Source organism: Phocoena phocoena, chromosome 3, assembly GCF_963924675.1.
Source record: "Phocoena phocoena chromosome 3, mPhoPho1.1, whole genome shotgun sequence".
NCBI lineage: Eukaryota > Metazoa > Chordata > Mammalia > Artiodactyla > Phocoenidae > Phocoena > Phocoena phocoena.
This window is the reverse complement of record NC_089221.1, coordinates 147,303,548-147,319,335: the sequence shown is the minus strand read 5'-3', so window position 1 is coordinate 147,319,335 and position 15,788 is coordinate 147,303,548. Positions and strand designations below refer to the sequence as shown.

General features: G+C 44.5%; 1 protein-coding gene across 7 annotated transcripts in view; it reads right to left on the bottom strand.

Moving 5' to 3' along the window:
• Window positions 1-5,675: 5,675 nt before the first annotated feature.
• The window catches only part of KCNIP1 (potassium voltage-gated channel interacting protein 1), a 355,966-nt gene continuing 345,853 nt past the window's right edge, over window positions 5,676-15,788 (bottom strand). For 6 of the 7 annotated variants that reach the window (XM_065874920.1, XM_065874923.1, XM_065874921.1 and 3 more), the window contains 5 exons: window positions 15,397-15,467; window positions 14,562-14,669; window positions 9,808-9,912; window positions 8,835-8,897; window positions 6,486-6,533 (listed from right to left, as the gene is read on the bottom strand). In XM_065874920.1, the coding sequence (XP_065730992.1) occupies window positions 6,486-6,533; window positions 8,835-8,897; window positions 9,808-9,912; window positions 14,562-14,669; window positions 15,397-15,467 (395 nt within the window). Of the gene's footprint in view, window positions 6,534-8,834; window positions 8,898-9,807; window positions 9,913-14,561; window positions 14,670-15,396; window positions 15,468-15,788 lie in introns of all 7 variants that reach the window. The other variant, XM_065874924.1, reaches the window with a different exon arrangement.

Below are 15,788 nucleotides of genomic sequence, written 5' to 3'. Positions count from 1 at the left end.
TGGTATATTACCACCACTTTCTAGTGGGGAAAAATGGTCATAGAATTTAGGGCAGAGGTTGTAAATTGATGACCTCTGAGCCCAATCCAAGCTCAATCCCAATCTTACACTTGTTTGGTTTGGTCTGCCTGGTGTTTTTAAAATACTGAACTACTTGCCAGAACATAGAAATTCAGAATTTTAGGGACTTCCCTCGTGGTCCAGTGGTAAAGAATCCACCTTATAATGCAGGGGACCAGAGTTCGATCCCTGGTCGGGGAATTAAGATCCCACATGCCGCAGGGCAGCCAAGTCCGTGCGCCACAACTACTGAGCTCGCAGGCCTCAACTAGAGAGCCTGCGTGCCACAAACTACATAGCCCATGCGCTCTGGAGCCCGGTGCCACAACTACAGAGCTCACGTGCCCTGGAGCCTGCATGCCACAACTAGACAGAAGACCGTGTGCGCAACCGAAAGTCCTGCATGCCTCAACGAAGATCCCATGTGCTGCAACTGAGACCTGACGGAGCCAAAATAAATAAATAAATAAATAATAAAGGGAAAAAAAAAAGAAATTCGGATTTTCAACTTTCCCTGAAAAAATTGTTAGGTCTAACACACAGGGCCCAAATTCCAAAAATATGGCAGCAGTCCCTAGAGCTGTGATATAGTTTCCTCCTTCGCACTGGGTATATATTCTTTGGTTTTCAGCTCATTTCTTTAGTCTGCTTTGCTCTGTATACACATTGAACCTGGCAGTTCCTGTCTTAGTGGTTAAGTGCAGCAGTCCGAAAGTCCTGGTTTCAAATCACTCTACGACTTCTTAGGTATTTGATCATGGTCAGGTTATTTAATCTCTCAGTAACCTCATCAGTAAGTGGGAATAATAACAGAACTAATTTCAGGGTAGTGAGGATTAAATGCGTGAGAGCATGACGTAAGTGTTCTGTAAATGATATTTAATATTGTTATTATATTATTGTTGCAAAGTATCAGTAGGTGGCAGAGCAGTGTAGTGGATGTGGCACTAGTCTGGGTTTCTGGGTCCAGCTTTGCTGCAACCCATCTGTGTAGCTGTGGGCTTTGTTTGCTCCATCTGTCTTGTGAAGGAGTGGGACTGGGGTCAGTTAGCAAATGTCAAGTTGCAAGTTACAGGAGGTTCAACTCAAACTGCCTTAAATAATAACAAATGGGGCTTCCCTGGTGGCGCAGTGGTTGAGAGTCCGCCTGCCGATGCAGAGGACACGGGTCCGTGCCCCGGTCCGGGAAGATCCCACATGCTGCGGAGCGGCTGGGCCTGTGAGCCATGGCCGCTGAGTCTGCATGTCCGGAGCCTGTGCTCCGCAACGGGAGAGACCACAACAGTGAGAGGCCTGCATATAGCAAAAAAAAAAATAATAATAATAACAAATGAATTTATTGGTACATACAACCAAAACACTGGCAGGACATGTAGCTTCAGGTGAAGCTTGATCCAGCAGTTCAGTGAAATCCTCAAGGAGTCCATTTGTTTTCATCTCTGCCTTGACTTCTGTGGTGTTATGTTCATCTATAGGTTGACTTTCCTACAGGTTACAAAATGATTGCCTGTATGTCCCAGGGCTATGTGCTTTTTCATTCATGTCCAGCAGGAAAACTAGGGACTTTGTTTCATCGTTCTCTGTAAACACCCTAAAATTCATGATGATTGCACTGGCTTCAGTCTTAAGCCTACCCGTGAACCAATCACTGTGGCCAGGGGCATGGGAGGAAATGATTAGCCTAGACTAGGTCATGTGCTCCATTTCTAGAACATTGAGTACAGTTAGCTGTCAGAATCTCATGGGTCATCAGAAGTCCACTCAGTGGGGCTAGCTACTCCTGAGGTTTTCCCCTTCTCTTCAAGATCTGGGTTTTTTGCAGAGGTTGTTGAGGTCTGCCAATTAGATTGGGCCTTATTTTGATGCGAAGGGACTTATTTCAGCTCCTCTAAGAAACCCATATGGGCATCTTTGTGCATGTTTCCCTTTAGAGGAAGAGTAATTTGGCTTGAATTCATGGATTTGTTTTCATTGCTTTAGTTTTCACGACAGCCGCTTTCTAACACCTTCTGGTGTTTGTATATAATTACAGCTAGTTTTAGGAATAGGTGGAGAAGGTCTTCATGTTCTCTAAGATATGGAGCTGGGCATGGATTTTGGAGTTTGGCAGGCTTTTAAGCCCACTTCCAGCTGTTGTGGGCAGTTTCCTCCGTGTCTCTGGGCATCCTTTTTTTCATCCGAAGAATAGGTGCCTAGGATACCTACTTTACAAGGTTGCTGCGAGATTCAAGTAGGATCTCAACCATAGAGAGCCTGGTGCCAAGCAGTGGTCCCCAGTCCCATCTACATTTCCTCCTGGAAGCCTCTCCAATGGGCCTTGCTGGCCTCTGCTCAGAGGATTTATTCAGAGATGGGATGTTAGAGAACCACAGGATTGGTCATGATGGGATTCTCCATTTCCACAACAGATCTGATTTCCTTAATGGAACAAGAGATAGAATCTCAGAAGCCTGAGCAAGAAGTCACAGCAAGCCTAGGCCCAGATTTTGTATAAATGCCTGGTGATCTCCCCCCCACCCCTGAGATCACGTCAAGCTCAGCTAGGAGGAACCTTCCCTCCCCACGCTGTTTAAAGCGGCCTCCCAAGTCACCCCAGTCATTTTCTATCACATCACACTTTTGTTCTCTTCATGCCACTTTACCCCAAATCATTTTATTTGTTTTCTGTTTCCTCCCATTAGAAAATAAGATACATGAGAGCAGGACACATATCTGGCCTATTCATTACTTGTTTTAGGTTAGGTTCCTCTAGAATCCAGCCCTGGGACAAGGATGTGGGATTCAGTAGTTTATCTGGGAGGGGATTCCAGGAAGCAATGGTAGGAGAATGCAGGAAGTGAGACAGGGAAGAGAAAGAGGTCAATAGGGGGTGTACTTTTGAGCAGATTACTATTGTGGGTGATTGGGACTTAATCCTAGTGGAGAAGTCTGGGAGAAGGTATAGAGTTCTTCCTACTGAGGAGAGGGGTCTGGGGTATTGATCCACCAACTCTCATTGGTCACTGGCTAAGGGCTACTCCTGGGAAGTGCTAACTACCTGATTCTCCCTGCCTGCCCTGCCCACAAACAGAGTGGGGCTATCTTGGCCACAGTCTGTCTGTGACAGTCAGAGTGACAGGCAAAAGGTCCCAGGCATTTGCAGCCAGCAGCCGTTGAGTCCACCTGTGCAGTCAGTGAGTGCAATGCGTGTCTGTTAAGGTATCTGCTACACGGTTGAATCCCCGTCAGCAGGCACGATGACTGGCAAATAGTGACAATTTGTTGGATGATTCGGGAGGAGCAGGATCCCTCCAGGAGGCCAAGAGGAGGGTGTTCCAAGCTGAGAACCTCATTTCTCTTAATACCCCAGTTGCTGAGGGATGCACGGATTCACAAAAGCCCAGGCCTCTTTCTGTTTCTGTGCTTCTGTGGAAGCTGCAGCATTTATTTTTCCCTTGTTCCTTTATTAAAAGCTTTGATGAGTGGTGGCCCATATCCTTGCAGTTGCTCCAACAGGTTGTCCTTTTCTCCCTACCTCACCAGGACAACCGACTTCCTTTCTGTTGCTTATTCGTCTTAGGACAAGTTTTGAATCTTCCTTCCATTCTGATTTCTCTCTGAATATCTCCAGATGCTGATTTTCCTCTCAGTTTTGGGTGCCGAGGACTGAATTGGGCATCTTACCTGTGGTCTGGCCAGGACAGGGAGAAGGGCAGCAGCCCTTCCACTCTTCTAGGGCCAGGGCTCTCAATTCTAGGTGTACACTGGAATCACCTGGGGAGCTTTTAAAGCATATTGATGCTCAGGGCCCCACCTCTAGAAATTCTGATTTATAACCTGGGATAAGGCCCAGGCATTTGGTACTTTGAAAATTTTCCCTAAGTGTGCCTCCCCAAGTGATTTTGATATGAAGCCATGGTGGATAAACACTGGCCTAAATCTTACGTAGGCATCAAACAAAGGCATCTGAAAAGGTCAGAGGTATGTGTAGGTTCAGGTGCAGCTTGATCTAGCAGCTCAATGGTCTCATCAATTTCTGGTTTATTTTTAAATTTTTTATTAAAAAAACCTCTTTGCCTTGCCTTCTGTGATTCTGGTTTCTCTCCCCTTGGGTTATCAGATAACCTCTCAGAATTCCTAAATCACTACCAACATGTCCTAGGACTGCTGTCTCATTCATGTCCAATAGGAGAGAGAGCATCTTTGCCCCATTGTTCCCAGTGCAAGTCTTGAGATTCATGCTGTGTGGACTGGCATAGGTATCAAGCCTAGCTCTGAACCAATCACTGTAGCCAGGGGGATGGTTCAGGTCCTGTGCTCCATTCCCAGCACTGGGTATGGTCCCCATTGTGGCTCTCTATGCACTTTACAATCGTGTGGGCAGCTTCTAAGGAATTCTGATGCCTGGGTTCTACACTCAAGAGATTCTACTTCAATTGATCTGGGATGGGGCCCAGGTGTTGGCATTTTTCAACATTCCCCAGGTGATTATGATATGCAGCCAGGGTGGAGAACCATGGCCTAGACATTGTACAGCCTCGGGATGCAGGTTCACACCCCACAGTGGAAAGGTCACAAGAATAGATCGTCTGCTTGGACCTAAGTATATGCCTTGCTAGGGGCCAGCCACATGTCCAGCAGCCTTAGATGACCACATGGCTGCACTCAGGAAGCTCAACTAGAGAAACAGAGCTGTGGCCTCTGTAATTTCCAGCCATAAAGCAGCAGCAGCCAATGGCAATCAGATTGGGAATATTTCATCCATGCAGAGGTGTGGTGACCTGCTCTCGCTAGTGATCCACGGGTACCTGGGGCTTTTCCCTTCTCTATATCTGTTTTCTCCTCTACTATTTGGATTCAAAGAATGCCTTTGCCTCTCTGAGCTGACTGGAGATGAATGAGATTTGTGTGAGGTACTCTCAGTTCCTTGGGGCGAGGCAGAATCCCCTAGTAGGAAGGCTCTAGGAGAAAGTGGGAAGAGTTTAATCTCTCTATGGAGCTGTGCTACCTTAGGCAGTTTCCCTTACTTCTCTGAGCTTCAGTGTGCAAACCAGCAAAATGAAGACTCTACCTCCCAGAGCATTCTGCCATGAAATGAGATAATAAGCCCCTAGTGCAGCCCTTGGCACATAACAGGGGTTCAGTAAATTGCTTTTCTTCCAAGAATGCCACTGTTAGCTCTTAATCTTTTAAATGTGATGTCAAATGAGGAAACCAAGACCCACAGTGTCCAATATAAACAATCATTTTCTGTTTATAGGCTGAAGCCCCTTGATCAACTCCTGGACTCCAAGTCCCTCAGCAGGGGGTCCTGACCACCTCTTCATCTCTGTACCCCCAACCACACCATGTGAGGCTCCAGACTTTCTATACCAGAGGGTCTTGGGAGTGACGCTTGTTCTGGAAGGGGGGGTGTTGTGAAGAGTCTCATTTTTAAGCTGTATTTGCTTATGGTCACAGTATTTGCATTTGAATCGGATGTTTGCTTGGGGGCAGGGGAGGGTGATGTGCTACTTGGCACAGTGCCTGGCACAATGTAGGCGCTAATAACTGGATGCCAAAGGAATAGGCTAGCCTTCCCTTTCACAGCCTACCTCCTCTGCCCAACGTCATGGATGAAATGAAGATTAAGAGTGTAAGAAATAGTTCTGTTTATTGATTAGAAGATGGTATAAAATTACAGCAATTTGCAGGCATCCTGGGCTTTCTGGGAGGGTCATGCAGTGCTGGGCTCTAGCAGGAGATGGAGTGGAGGCATGGGCCACTGGGCATTGGCTCCCTTCCTGTGCGTGTTAAGGGACTTGTACCACCAGCATAGATGCTAATATGAGACAGCATTATTGTCCTTGCCTCTGGAAACAAAGGGCATGTGCAGTTTGGGTCATCAGACAATGCCATGCTTAATAATTCAGTCCTATCCTACATACATTAGGCGCTGGCTCTCCCAATCTAGTCATAGTAGATTCTAATTGTTCTGTATAATACTCATTCTTCCCACCAAAGAAAGAGAAACAGGCACATTGGTTTGGGAGACCATCAGAAGCTGATGTGCCTTTGGCTCAGGTCATCTTGCTTCCAGATACATCAAGGTCTGCTGGACTTGGAGGCAGTAGCCTGGGGCACGCAAACAGAAAAATGTGCACTACTGTTGAAGCTCAAGCAGAGGGACCTTCCATAGGGCAGCAGTACGAAGAGATGAGCATGCTTCCAAAACAAACCCGATTTCATCTTGTCTCTCTCAAGAAGAGGGAGGAGGAAGAGCTGGCAATCAGAGACTGAGCCACGTGATCCTGGGTTCCACAAAATGTCTCTGCAGAGAAGTCTTCCAAAGTGCAAAATGTGTTTCTGTCCCAAGAGTCCGCGTGTAAAATCAGAAGGAGGGCCGATCAAGGTGTTAAGTTGGTTGTTTAGTAACGTCTCTGAGAGCCGAATGGCTGTGTTCACAGTTACATGACATTTTGGAACAGCTGGAGGGACCTCATGATGTTGTCATCCTGGGATGGGAGGAGGGGGAGAAGAGGATGGTTAGAATTCTCTGAGGCTTCTCCCTGAGAAGCTCTGTAACTTCTCAAATCTCCAGAGCAAATCTGCAGAATGGGTTTCCTATTCAGAAAGAACGCTGCAAGGGTATGAGAAACAGGGAGTAAGGGGTAGGTGGGGACCTAGAAAGTGAGAAGTTCAAAGGGAGAAGCACCTTCTCTGGCTTTAAAGAGGAATTCAGAAAAAAAAAAAACCCCAAATGTTCCAGTAAACAAGTGAGGACTACTTCTTTTAAGAAGCTGTGGGCAATTGCATTTTTATCAAATGTTTGTCCTATACCTATGGAGATGATCACATGTTTTTTCTTTTTTATTCTATTCTAGTTTACATTTTTCTATTGTATATCCTCTAAGGAGTAAGTATGGAATGTGGTAAATCCTCAAATATTTAGATATTAAACAACACATTTCTAATTCCATGGGTCAGAGAAAAATATTTTGAATTAAAATATAATGAAAATGTGACATATCAACATTTTGGGGATCTAAAGCAGTACTCAGAGGAAAATGTAGCCCTTTAAATGCATATATTAGAAAAGAATGGTTGAAAATCAATGATCTAAACCTCCATCTCAAAAATCTAGACAGGAAACCTAAAAAATTGAATTAAAATAAAAAAGCAGAAGGAAGGAAATAATTTAGAGCACACATAAATGAAATAGAAAGCAGACCTAAAGTAGAGAAAATCAATAAAGTTGATTATGGGTATTTGAAATCTTTTAAAAGTTTCTAGAACAGGGAGGTATAATTGCCTGACAGTTAAGTATATGGATTCGGAAGTCAGGCTGCCTAGATTCTAATTCTGGCTCTGTCACTTATGAGCTGAGTGACCTTAGGCAAGTTACTTAGTCTCTCTGTGCCTCAGTTTCTTCGTGTGTGCAATGGCATTGATCATAGTATCTACTTATAGGGTGGGTTGTGAAAAAGAAGTGAGTTAATTAATCAATATTGCTTGCTAATGTGAGAAACTAAATTGATTAAAAAACTGTTAAGCAAAGTCAAAAAAGCATGGTACACTAGGGCATGGTATTTAAAATTAGAATGATGGAGTTCAAGTTCCATCTCTATCACTTATTGTGCTTTAACCACATCTCTTAACCTGCAGTGCCTCCGTTTTCTTTCAAATGGGTATGATGAATACTGATGTTCAGCTAGTTCATAATGATTAAAGTGTGGAAATGGTTCTAATCCTGTTGGTAAATAGCTGCTGACCTGAGCCTCTCTAGCTACCTGGCTACCTGGTAACTGGTCCAGAACCCCTAGACTACGGAAAGATCCATCAACTAACAGGTTAATACCAACTTTAGCAGGGGTTCTTTAGGGCACTGTTCCAGGGCATTGATCAAAGTCAGTTAAGATTGATCAATTCTCAGTCTACTCTAGTTATTAAGTATTTTGACTATATAGTGACCCTACTGCTCAGGGTTTTTTACACTACGTGAGGTTTACTTAATGTACCTAAAACTTGGTAGGTGCTCACTACATGTTAATAACGTCTCCCCAGCTTTCTTGCATTTGCAGTTCTTATTGGCTGGAACTCAGAGTAACTGTGCACCTTTCTGAGAAAAGGTAGGAGTATAAATGCATTTTTCTAAATTAGAGGAAAGCAATTATTTCCAGTTCAGTCTCTGGCTGACTCTGGGGCCAGTTTATCCTTTTAGCAACATCAACATCACCCTTGACCTTCTGAATGGGAATCTGCATTTTAACAAGAACTTCAAGGAGGCTGGTTTGCACATTGAAGTTTTAGAAGCATTGGTCAGGGCACTTTTGTTAACATGAAGATTTCTAGATCCCCATCCCAGATCTAGAGTCTCTGGGTTGAGGCCTGGAAATGTGCATTTTTAGAATCATCCCAGGCGATTCTTATGCACACTATGGTTTAAGAATCACAGCTTTAGATTTTTTTCCAGCTACTCCCTTTGTAGTCTGGGGAGTGGGTCATCAAACCAGAGGGAGACTGAAAAATGACAGTGCTGCCCACTTGGAAGTCTGTAGTTTCACAGAGACCCCCTCTGGGCTTTCATATCCCCCTTCTTAGTCTGTGTGGCTCAGCCTGTGCTTAGCCAAGACTAGCCACAGACCAGTCTGAGGAGTGGAGATTGTTGAAATTCTGAGTTGTTGCTGGTGATGGTGATGCTGGTGGCTCTAATCTGAGAAACTGCAGGTTTCTCATTTTCTCCCTTCTGCCTGTCCCCAAGCCCCAGATTTCCTTTCCCAGATATAGAAGTTTTCTGCCCCGAGATCTCTCCTTACCTCCTGACAGGATTCAAGAAATTCGTCTAAAGTCACGATGCCATCTTTATTTTTGTCCATTTTCTGAAAGACCCAACAAGAAGCACTTTAAAGAATCTGGTGATAGGCATTCCAAAACTTGCTTTCTGTTAACCAACATTCCCCCGAGAATTAGGACGGTCTTTCACTGGCCAGACAACTCCACCCAGGCCCTGGTTACAGCACTTTGACCCCCATGAGCTTCCTTCAAATTAAAAAACTTGCTGTAGATGCTCATCTTCTCATCACCAGATTATTCTGCTGACACCCTAACATGCCTTTCCCAGTCTCACTTCTAGCCTGTCCATTTGGCAGAAAGAACACTGGACATGAGAGGTTCTACTTCTGTCTCTGTCACTTACTGTGTGACCTTGAGTGAATCTTTAAGCCTCTCTGAGCCTCTGCTTTTCCCATCTGCAAAGTGAGAGGATTAGACTAGAATGAGCTCTGATGTTCTCTGATACTCTCCTGCTAGGTTAATTTTTTTTATTAGCACACCATTAAGATTTTGCCACTCTTCTACTCACGGACTAACAGCACCTACTTTTTACCAGAGCAAGGCTAAACTCTTCGGTCTAGAGAGCTCACCCCAGTTTCCAAGCCACCCTAGTTTCCACCTGATTTCCCCTTACTCCCCAGACACAAATGCTTAACACCTACACAGATGTGCTTAATGACGTCTTCTCTGTTTACTCTGATCCCCCAACCATTTTTATGGAATTTAGAGTCCATACTCTACCACTTATACTTAATAATATTCTTCCTTATTCTCTTCTGTAGTGCATACTTGTCCATTTAATGAGATAATCTATTCCTGGAGGGCAAGATATCTTGTAATTCTTTTCTGTTTCCTACCATCTGTAGTGCAGGCCTGGACACAAACCACTGCTCAGAGGCTCGTGGGTTGACTGATCTAAGTTGAGCTTGAAGCTCACGCACAGGTGTGTGCTCTTACCTGGAAGAAGACATCCACGTGCTGCCTTGGAGTGTCTTCTTTAAGCACAGGATACGTGTATTTCCCCATCATGTCATAGATGGCTTTGACAATGTCCATCATCTCCTGGAGAGGAGACATAGAAGCACACAGTGTGGGAACCAGGAAGTTAAGCTCCTCTGGGTGACAGTCTGGGGCTCTTTGTCTCCTTTGAGAATGAAAGTGTTTAAAAGGAACTTCTTCAGCTGATGAGAGGGAGTTAGAAAGCAAGCTGAAGGGGCTATATTCTGGGAGCCTCCTTCCAGAGAGAGGGCAGTGGAAAATTCTTTGTCGTCAGAAGCTCTTGGGTAGCTTGCCTCTTCCTGAGCATTCCTCAGTGAGGGGTTATAAGTGGGATCTGAGCGGACATATTCGTGTACTGATCAGCCCACACCCCATTTTTGGAAGACCCTCTCTCCGTTCCATAATTCCTTTGAATGGTTGGCCTGGGTGGCTGTGTTTGTACCAGGTCACCTGTCACTTGTGACCACAGCTGATTGGAACAAATGTGGACATCCAACTACAGAGCTGAGCCACTCTATTTCTATCTCTTGAGAAGTCTGAGTGAAGAGTTAGAGCTGGTGCCATGGGCAAACCACTTCCGGGTTTTAGCTGAGCTCAGGGGAGAGCAGACACCGAAAATTATTCTATTACAGGGAAGAACTTCCATAAAGAGTAGACTGGAGGGCTTCCCTGGTGGCGCAGTGGTTGAGAATCTGGCTGCCGATGCAGGGGACACGGGTTCGAGCCCTGGTCTGGGAAGATCCCACGTGCCATGGAGCGACTGGGCCCGTGAGCCACAACTGCTGAGCCTGTGTGTCTGGAGCCTGTGCTCCGCAACGGGGGAGGCTGCGACGGTGAGAGGCCCGTGCACGGCGATGAGTGGCTCCCGCTTGCCGCAACTAGAGAAAGCCCTCGCACAGAAACGAAGACCCAACACAGCCAAAAATATAAATAAATAATTAATTAAAAAAAAAAAAGAGTAGACTGGAGCAGGTGGAGTAGAGGAGATGAGAGGAATTCTGGGAGGAAGGGAGAGAAAGAAGAGAAGTGAGGAGAGTAGAGGAGTAGAGGGAGAAGGGAGGTGGGACACGGGGGAGGACAGAGAAATATTCTCATGAGCACACGTGCACACACACACACACACACACACACACACACACACACACTCTCTCTCTCTCTCTCTCTCTCTCTCTCTCTCTCTCTCTCTCTCTCTCTGAGAAAAGCAGTTGAAGAAGACAGAGGTAGTAACAAGGACCAAGAGAAGCCCCGGAGAGGCAGCGTCTGAGAATGGTTACCCTATCCACTAAAACCTCCTCTGAGGTCTTCCCCCCGCCCCGCCCCGCCCCCCATGTTGCTGCCAACCGAACCTATCATTCCTGAAGAGGAGAGTGTGGCCCACTTGATCTAAGACAATGCTGGAGGAGGGAGAGGAAAGAGAGGAATACGAAGAGGAGACTGGTGTGACATGGGGGGAGACTAACAACTTTCTAGCTTGAATGGGGATTAAATGTGTTACACCAAACGACCTATATCTTCTTTTTCACTTTAAAAAATTATTTATTTTTTAAAAGACTTTTTAGAGAAACTACCTATATCTTTACAAGAAATCTCTCAGCTTAAGCTCGTTTATGTTGATGATTTTCTAGCTTTGTAACCAAAAGATCCCTTTCTACAAAGGCAAAAATTACCATTCTTGATTGATGGGGCCAGATAGATGTTACAAATTCTTTCATATTTCCTTTCTAATCTTTCATTGATATGGAATAAGTGATCAGCACATACACATTAAAATAATTAACTTGTTCTTTTTATTGCTCTATAGATCTGTTTCCCCAAGAATGTGAGTTCTGAGGACACATGCTTGATCCTTCATTGCTAGGTTCTCTGCACCTGGCACCATGCCTGCCATGGGCTGGGAGCCCAGTCACTGTTGAGTGGCTCTGTGGTGTTTTCCTGATCACACTGGCCAGAAGTAGTGTTCCATGGGCTTCCTCATCCCCTACTTGGAACGGGGGAAAAGAATGTAGGAAGGCAGCCTTGTCTTCAGGATATCTGATGGAGTGTCTACAGAGACCCGGGGGACAGCTTCTATCTTGGGTTCCTTGCTGCTACTCCTCATTCCATGTGCTTATTTTACTTAATTGTTTTGTTTTTTGACCTATTATTAATCATTTTAGACTTACACAAAACTTGCAAAAATAGTACAGAGCATTCATGTATACCTTTGACCCAGCTTCCCCTAATGCTAACAACTTGCATAACCACAGCACAATGATGAAAGCCAGGAAAGTAATAATGCTACAATACTAGTGACTACAACACTATAAACAATGCCACAAAACTATTAAACTATAGAGCTTATTCAGGCTCCATCAGTTTTTTCCCCAATGCCTTTTTATGTTCAAGGATCCCACGTCGCATTCAGTTGTTGTGTCTCCTTAGTCTCCTCTGATCTGTGACGGTGCCTCATTCTGTCTTTGTCGTTGGAGACCATGACTCTTTTGATATGAGTACTGGTCAGTTATTTTGTAGAATGTCTCTCAGTTTGGGTTAGTCCCTGGTTGTCTTATGATTAGACTGAACTTATGCATTTTTGACAAGAGTACCGTAGAAGTGATGTTATATCCTTCTTGGTGCAACATATCAAAGAGGTACGTGGTGTTGCTATGTCTTATTACTGGCGATGTTAACCTTGATCACTTGATTAAGGTGGTGCCTGTCAAGCTTCTCCACTGATCTTAGAATCTGTTAGTGGATCTTGCCTGCAAAAATTATTACTGTAATGTTTGCTTAATGGGGATTTTGTATTTCCTTTATTCCTTCTATGTTTATTAATTGGAATTCTTTAAGGAAGAGTTGTCCTCCCCCTCCCCCATTTGTTTATGTATTCATTGATTTAAATACATATTTATTAGTTATTTAAATACATAATATATTATTTGTACATATATATTAGTTAGGACTCATGGACATTTAGTTTATTTTATAGGTTATAACCCAAAACTATCAATTTGTATTTTGTTGCTCAAATTGTTCTGGCTTTGGCTGTTGGGAACTCCTTCAGGCTGACTTCTGTGGTCTTTTGACATACCCCGCCCCCCATCTTTTCTTTTTTTTAAATAGCACTCCCATTTTTTTTTTTTCCGGTACGCGGGCCTCTCACTGTTGTGGCCTCTCCCGCCGCGGAGCACAGGCTCTGGACGCACAGGCTCAGCGGCCATGGCTCACGGGCCCAGCCGCTCCGCGGCATGTGGGATCTTCCCGGACCGGGGCACGAACCCGTTTCCCCTGCATCGGCAGGCAGACTTAAAGATAAATTTTGATTGCTCTCTCAGGATTTTCATTGCCTACAGTTTTGATGAAACTATTTCCAAATGACTGCCTGGGGAAGATCCAGCTATCTTTTCTAAGAAGCTGCTTATTCACACTGTCTTTTCCTTTTAAGGAGTACTTTATTAATCCTGCCATCCAGAAAGGTCGGATGAGTATTAATGGGGACAGTTTTGTCTAGTTTGCAAACTAAAAAAAGGGAGCAGGAGTTAGTAAGATTATTTAGTGATGCAATAATGGTTGAATCAAGGTTGAAGATCTTGTTATAAGTCTCATTTTAGGGTCCTTGCCTTATATATTTTGTAAAGTAGTATTTGAATATTTTGGAGTATAAGATATTGAGTATATATAGAAGCATTTAATTATTTACAAAGTTGAGATAATATTATACATACTACTGTATAGTGATTTTTAAAATGTAATGTAACATACAAATTTTTATATCTGATTGCTCTTACATGGTTTTAAATGGCCACCTGTCATTCCATTATATGTATTTACTGGAATTCTTACCACATCTGTTATTAGTGGATATTAGGATTTTCACATTTTGGGGACTGTTCACCACTTTATCTTCAGCACCTAGAACATCTAATAAGCCCTCAAATATATGTTGAGCAAATCCATGACTGAATGAATGAGGAATGAGAATTGGAGAGAAACCTGCAGGGTTGAGGTGAGGATTAGAGATGACATTTGTAACTCCATGCACTGTACCTGGCACACAGGATCTCAGGAAGTGGGATGCTACAAGATGCTAAATCCAAGCTTTGACTGAGATGCCAGGATACAGTAGATACCAAAGTGAGTTTTGAGATAGACCTGTGGGTATTTCACTATCTAGATACCACATATACTTCGAGGCTCTAAAAGTGTCAAGCAGTGAAGATTCAGAAATTTATTTGTGATGATTTATTTAGAGATGGCTGCACCTGACCCCCTTCTGAGGTTTTATTAGTAGGCAAAATAGGTTGTGGCTCATATGATTCAACTGGAATCTCCTCTTCCTCAAAGATCTCCCTTTTCTCTTCTAGGTGATGCCTGCAATGCTACTATTCCAGTTTTTACCTTTAACATGTGGCTGTTAACCTGTTAAAATGCAAATTCCCGTGGGAGGAGTTACTCTACACTGAAATAAATTATTTATACCCCCTTTAGAATGTGCATTGAATAAGTGAGAGTGAATGAATCTGTTTAATCCTTTCTTGAGTGCCCGTGGACAGGGCAGGGTAGGGCAATGGGGGAGGTCAAAGGTGACCTTCATTTTGTCAGGAACCACCTCTGCCCCAAAGCAGATCCCTCCTCATTTGGACCATTTCATCCTCATGACTAAGGCTGTTTTCTCTCTAATTAGGTGCCTTCCCTGTAGCTCTCGCATATGCCCCTGGCCTCAGCTCACTTACCTCTTTGTTTATGTATCCATCTTTATTGATGTCATACAAATTAAATGTCCACCTTAGTTTCTCATGGACGGTTCCTCTCAGTAAAATCGACAGAGCAGTTACAAAGTCCTGAGAAGTGGAAGAGGCATGAGAGACATTAACCACCAAGCCATCGGGTGGGGTGAAGCTCTGTCTTTGGGTCAGACTCTGTGACTGCTTTTACAGAATGGTATCTCCCAGGTCCTCTGTCCCCAGAAGGATGTGGCCAAGCTCAGTGAACAGCCCCACTCCCCTTCCACTGCCTACCTTGCCGCATTTTGGGGAAGGAGCTTCTGGAGGAAGAACGGAGCTCAGTGTGTGCTGACACCTACTGTTGCCTTATCCCATGGCTACAATTATTGTACAAGTGGTGGCATCGTCTGGTGGCTAAGAACATGGACTCTGGAAACATACCACCTGAGTTCAAAGCCCTCCTTTACCACTTACTGTTTGACCTTGGGAAAGCAACTCAATCTCTCTCAACCTTAACTTCCTCTGCTGTAAACCGATAATAAATAATAGAACCCTACCTTGTTAGGGTTACCGTGAGGATTAAATGAGTTAATACATGCAGAGCACTAAGTACAGAGACTGCAGCATGGTCAGCGCGGCATGCATGTGACCGATTAGACTGTTACTGTTAGTCCCTGAGGTCCTGAGTTCCTGGAGGGTAAGGGCAGTTGCTTCTTCTATCTTCAGGAAATCCTCGTTAAATGGTAAAGGACTGCAGCATTTGACGGTCCACTCCTTCTCCCAACATCTCCATGGTTTAGAGGAAGAGTGATGGGGACCCGGGGCCTCTCAGAGACAAGCATACCTCGAACTTCACGGAGCCCGTCTGCGTGGTGTCGAAGGCATGGAAGAGGTAATGGGCATACGTGCTGGCATCTGCAAGGCACAGAAGGAAAAGCAGGTGATGGGAGCAGGGGTCCTGCAGGGGGGAGTGAGATCACTTAAAAACAGTAAGAAAGAGAAGAGAATGATGCTAGGGTGACAGAAGGGAGAAGATTACAGAGTGGGAAAAACTGCTGCTGTGACCTGGGACCCGTTTGGCTTTTCTGGGGTTTAGGTGGGAAGTTTCTGGCAAGAGCTGAGACAGGCCCTTGCTCCTAAGTCTAGCCATCCCCAGAGAGAGACGCTCTTGCCTGTCTATGTGTATAATTCTTGTTGGATGAATGACACGGGACTTGTGTGGAGAAGATGCTCTTC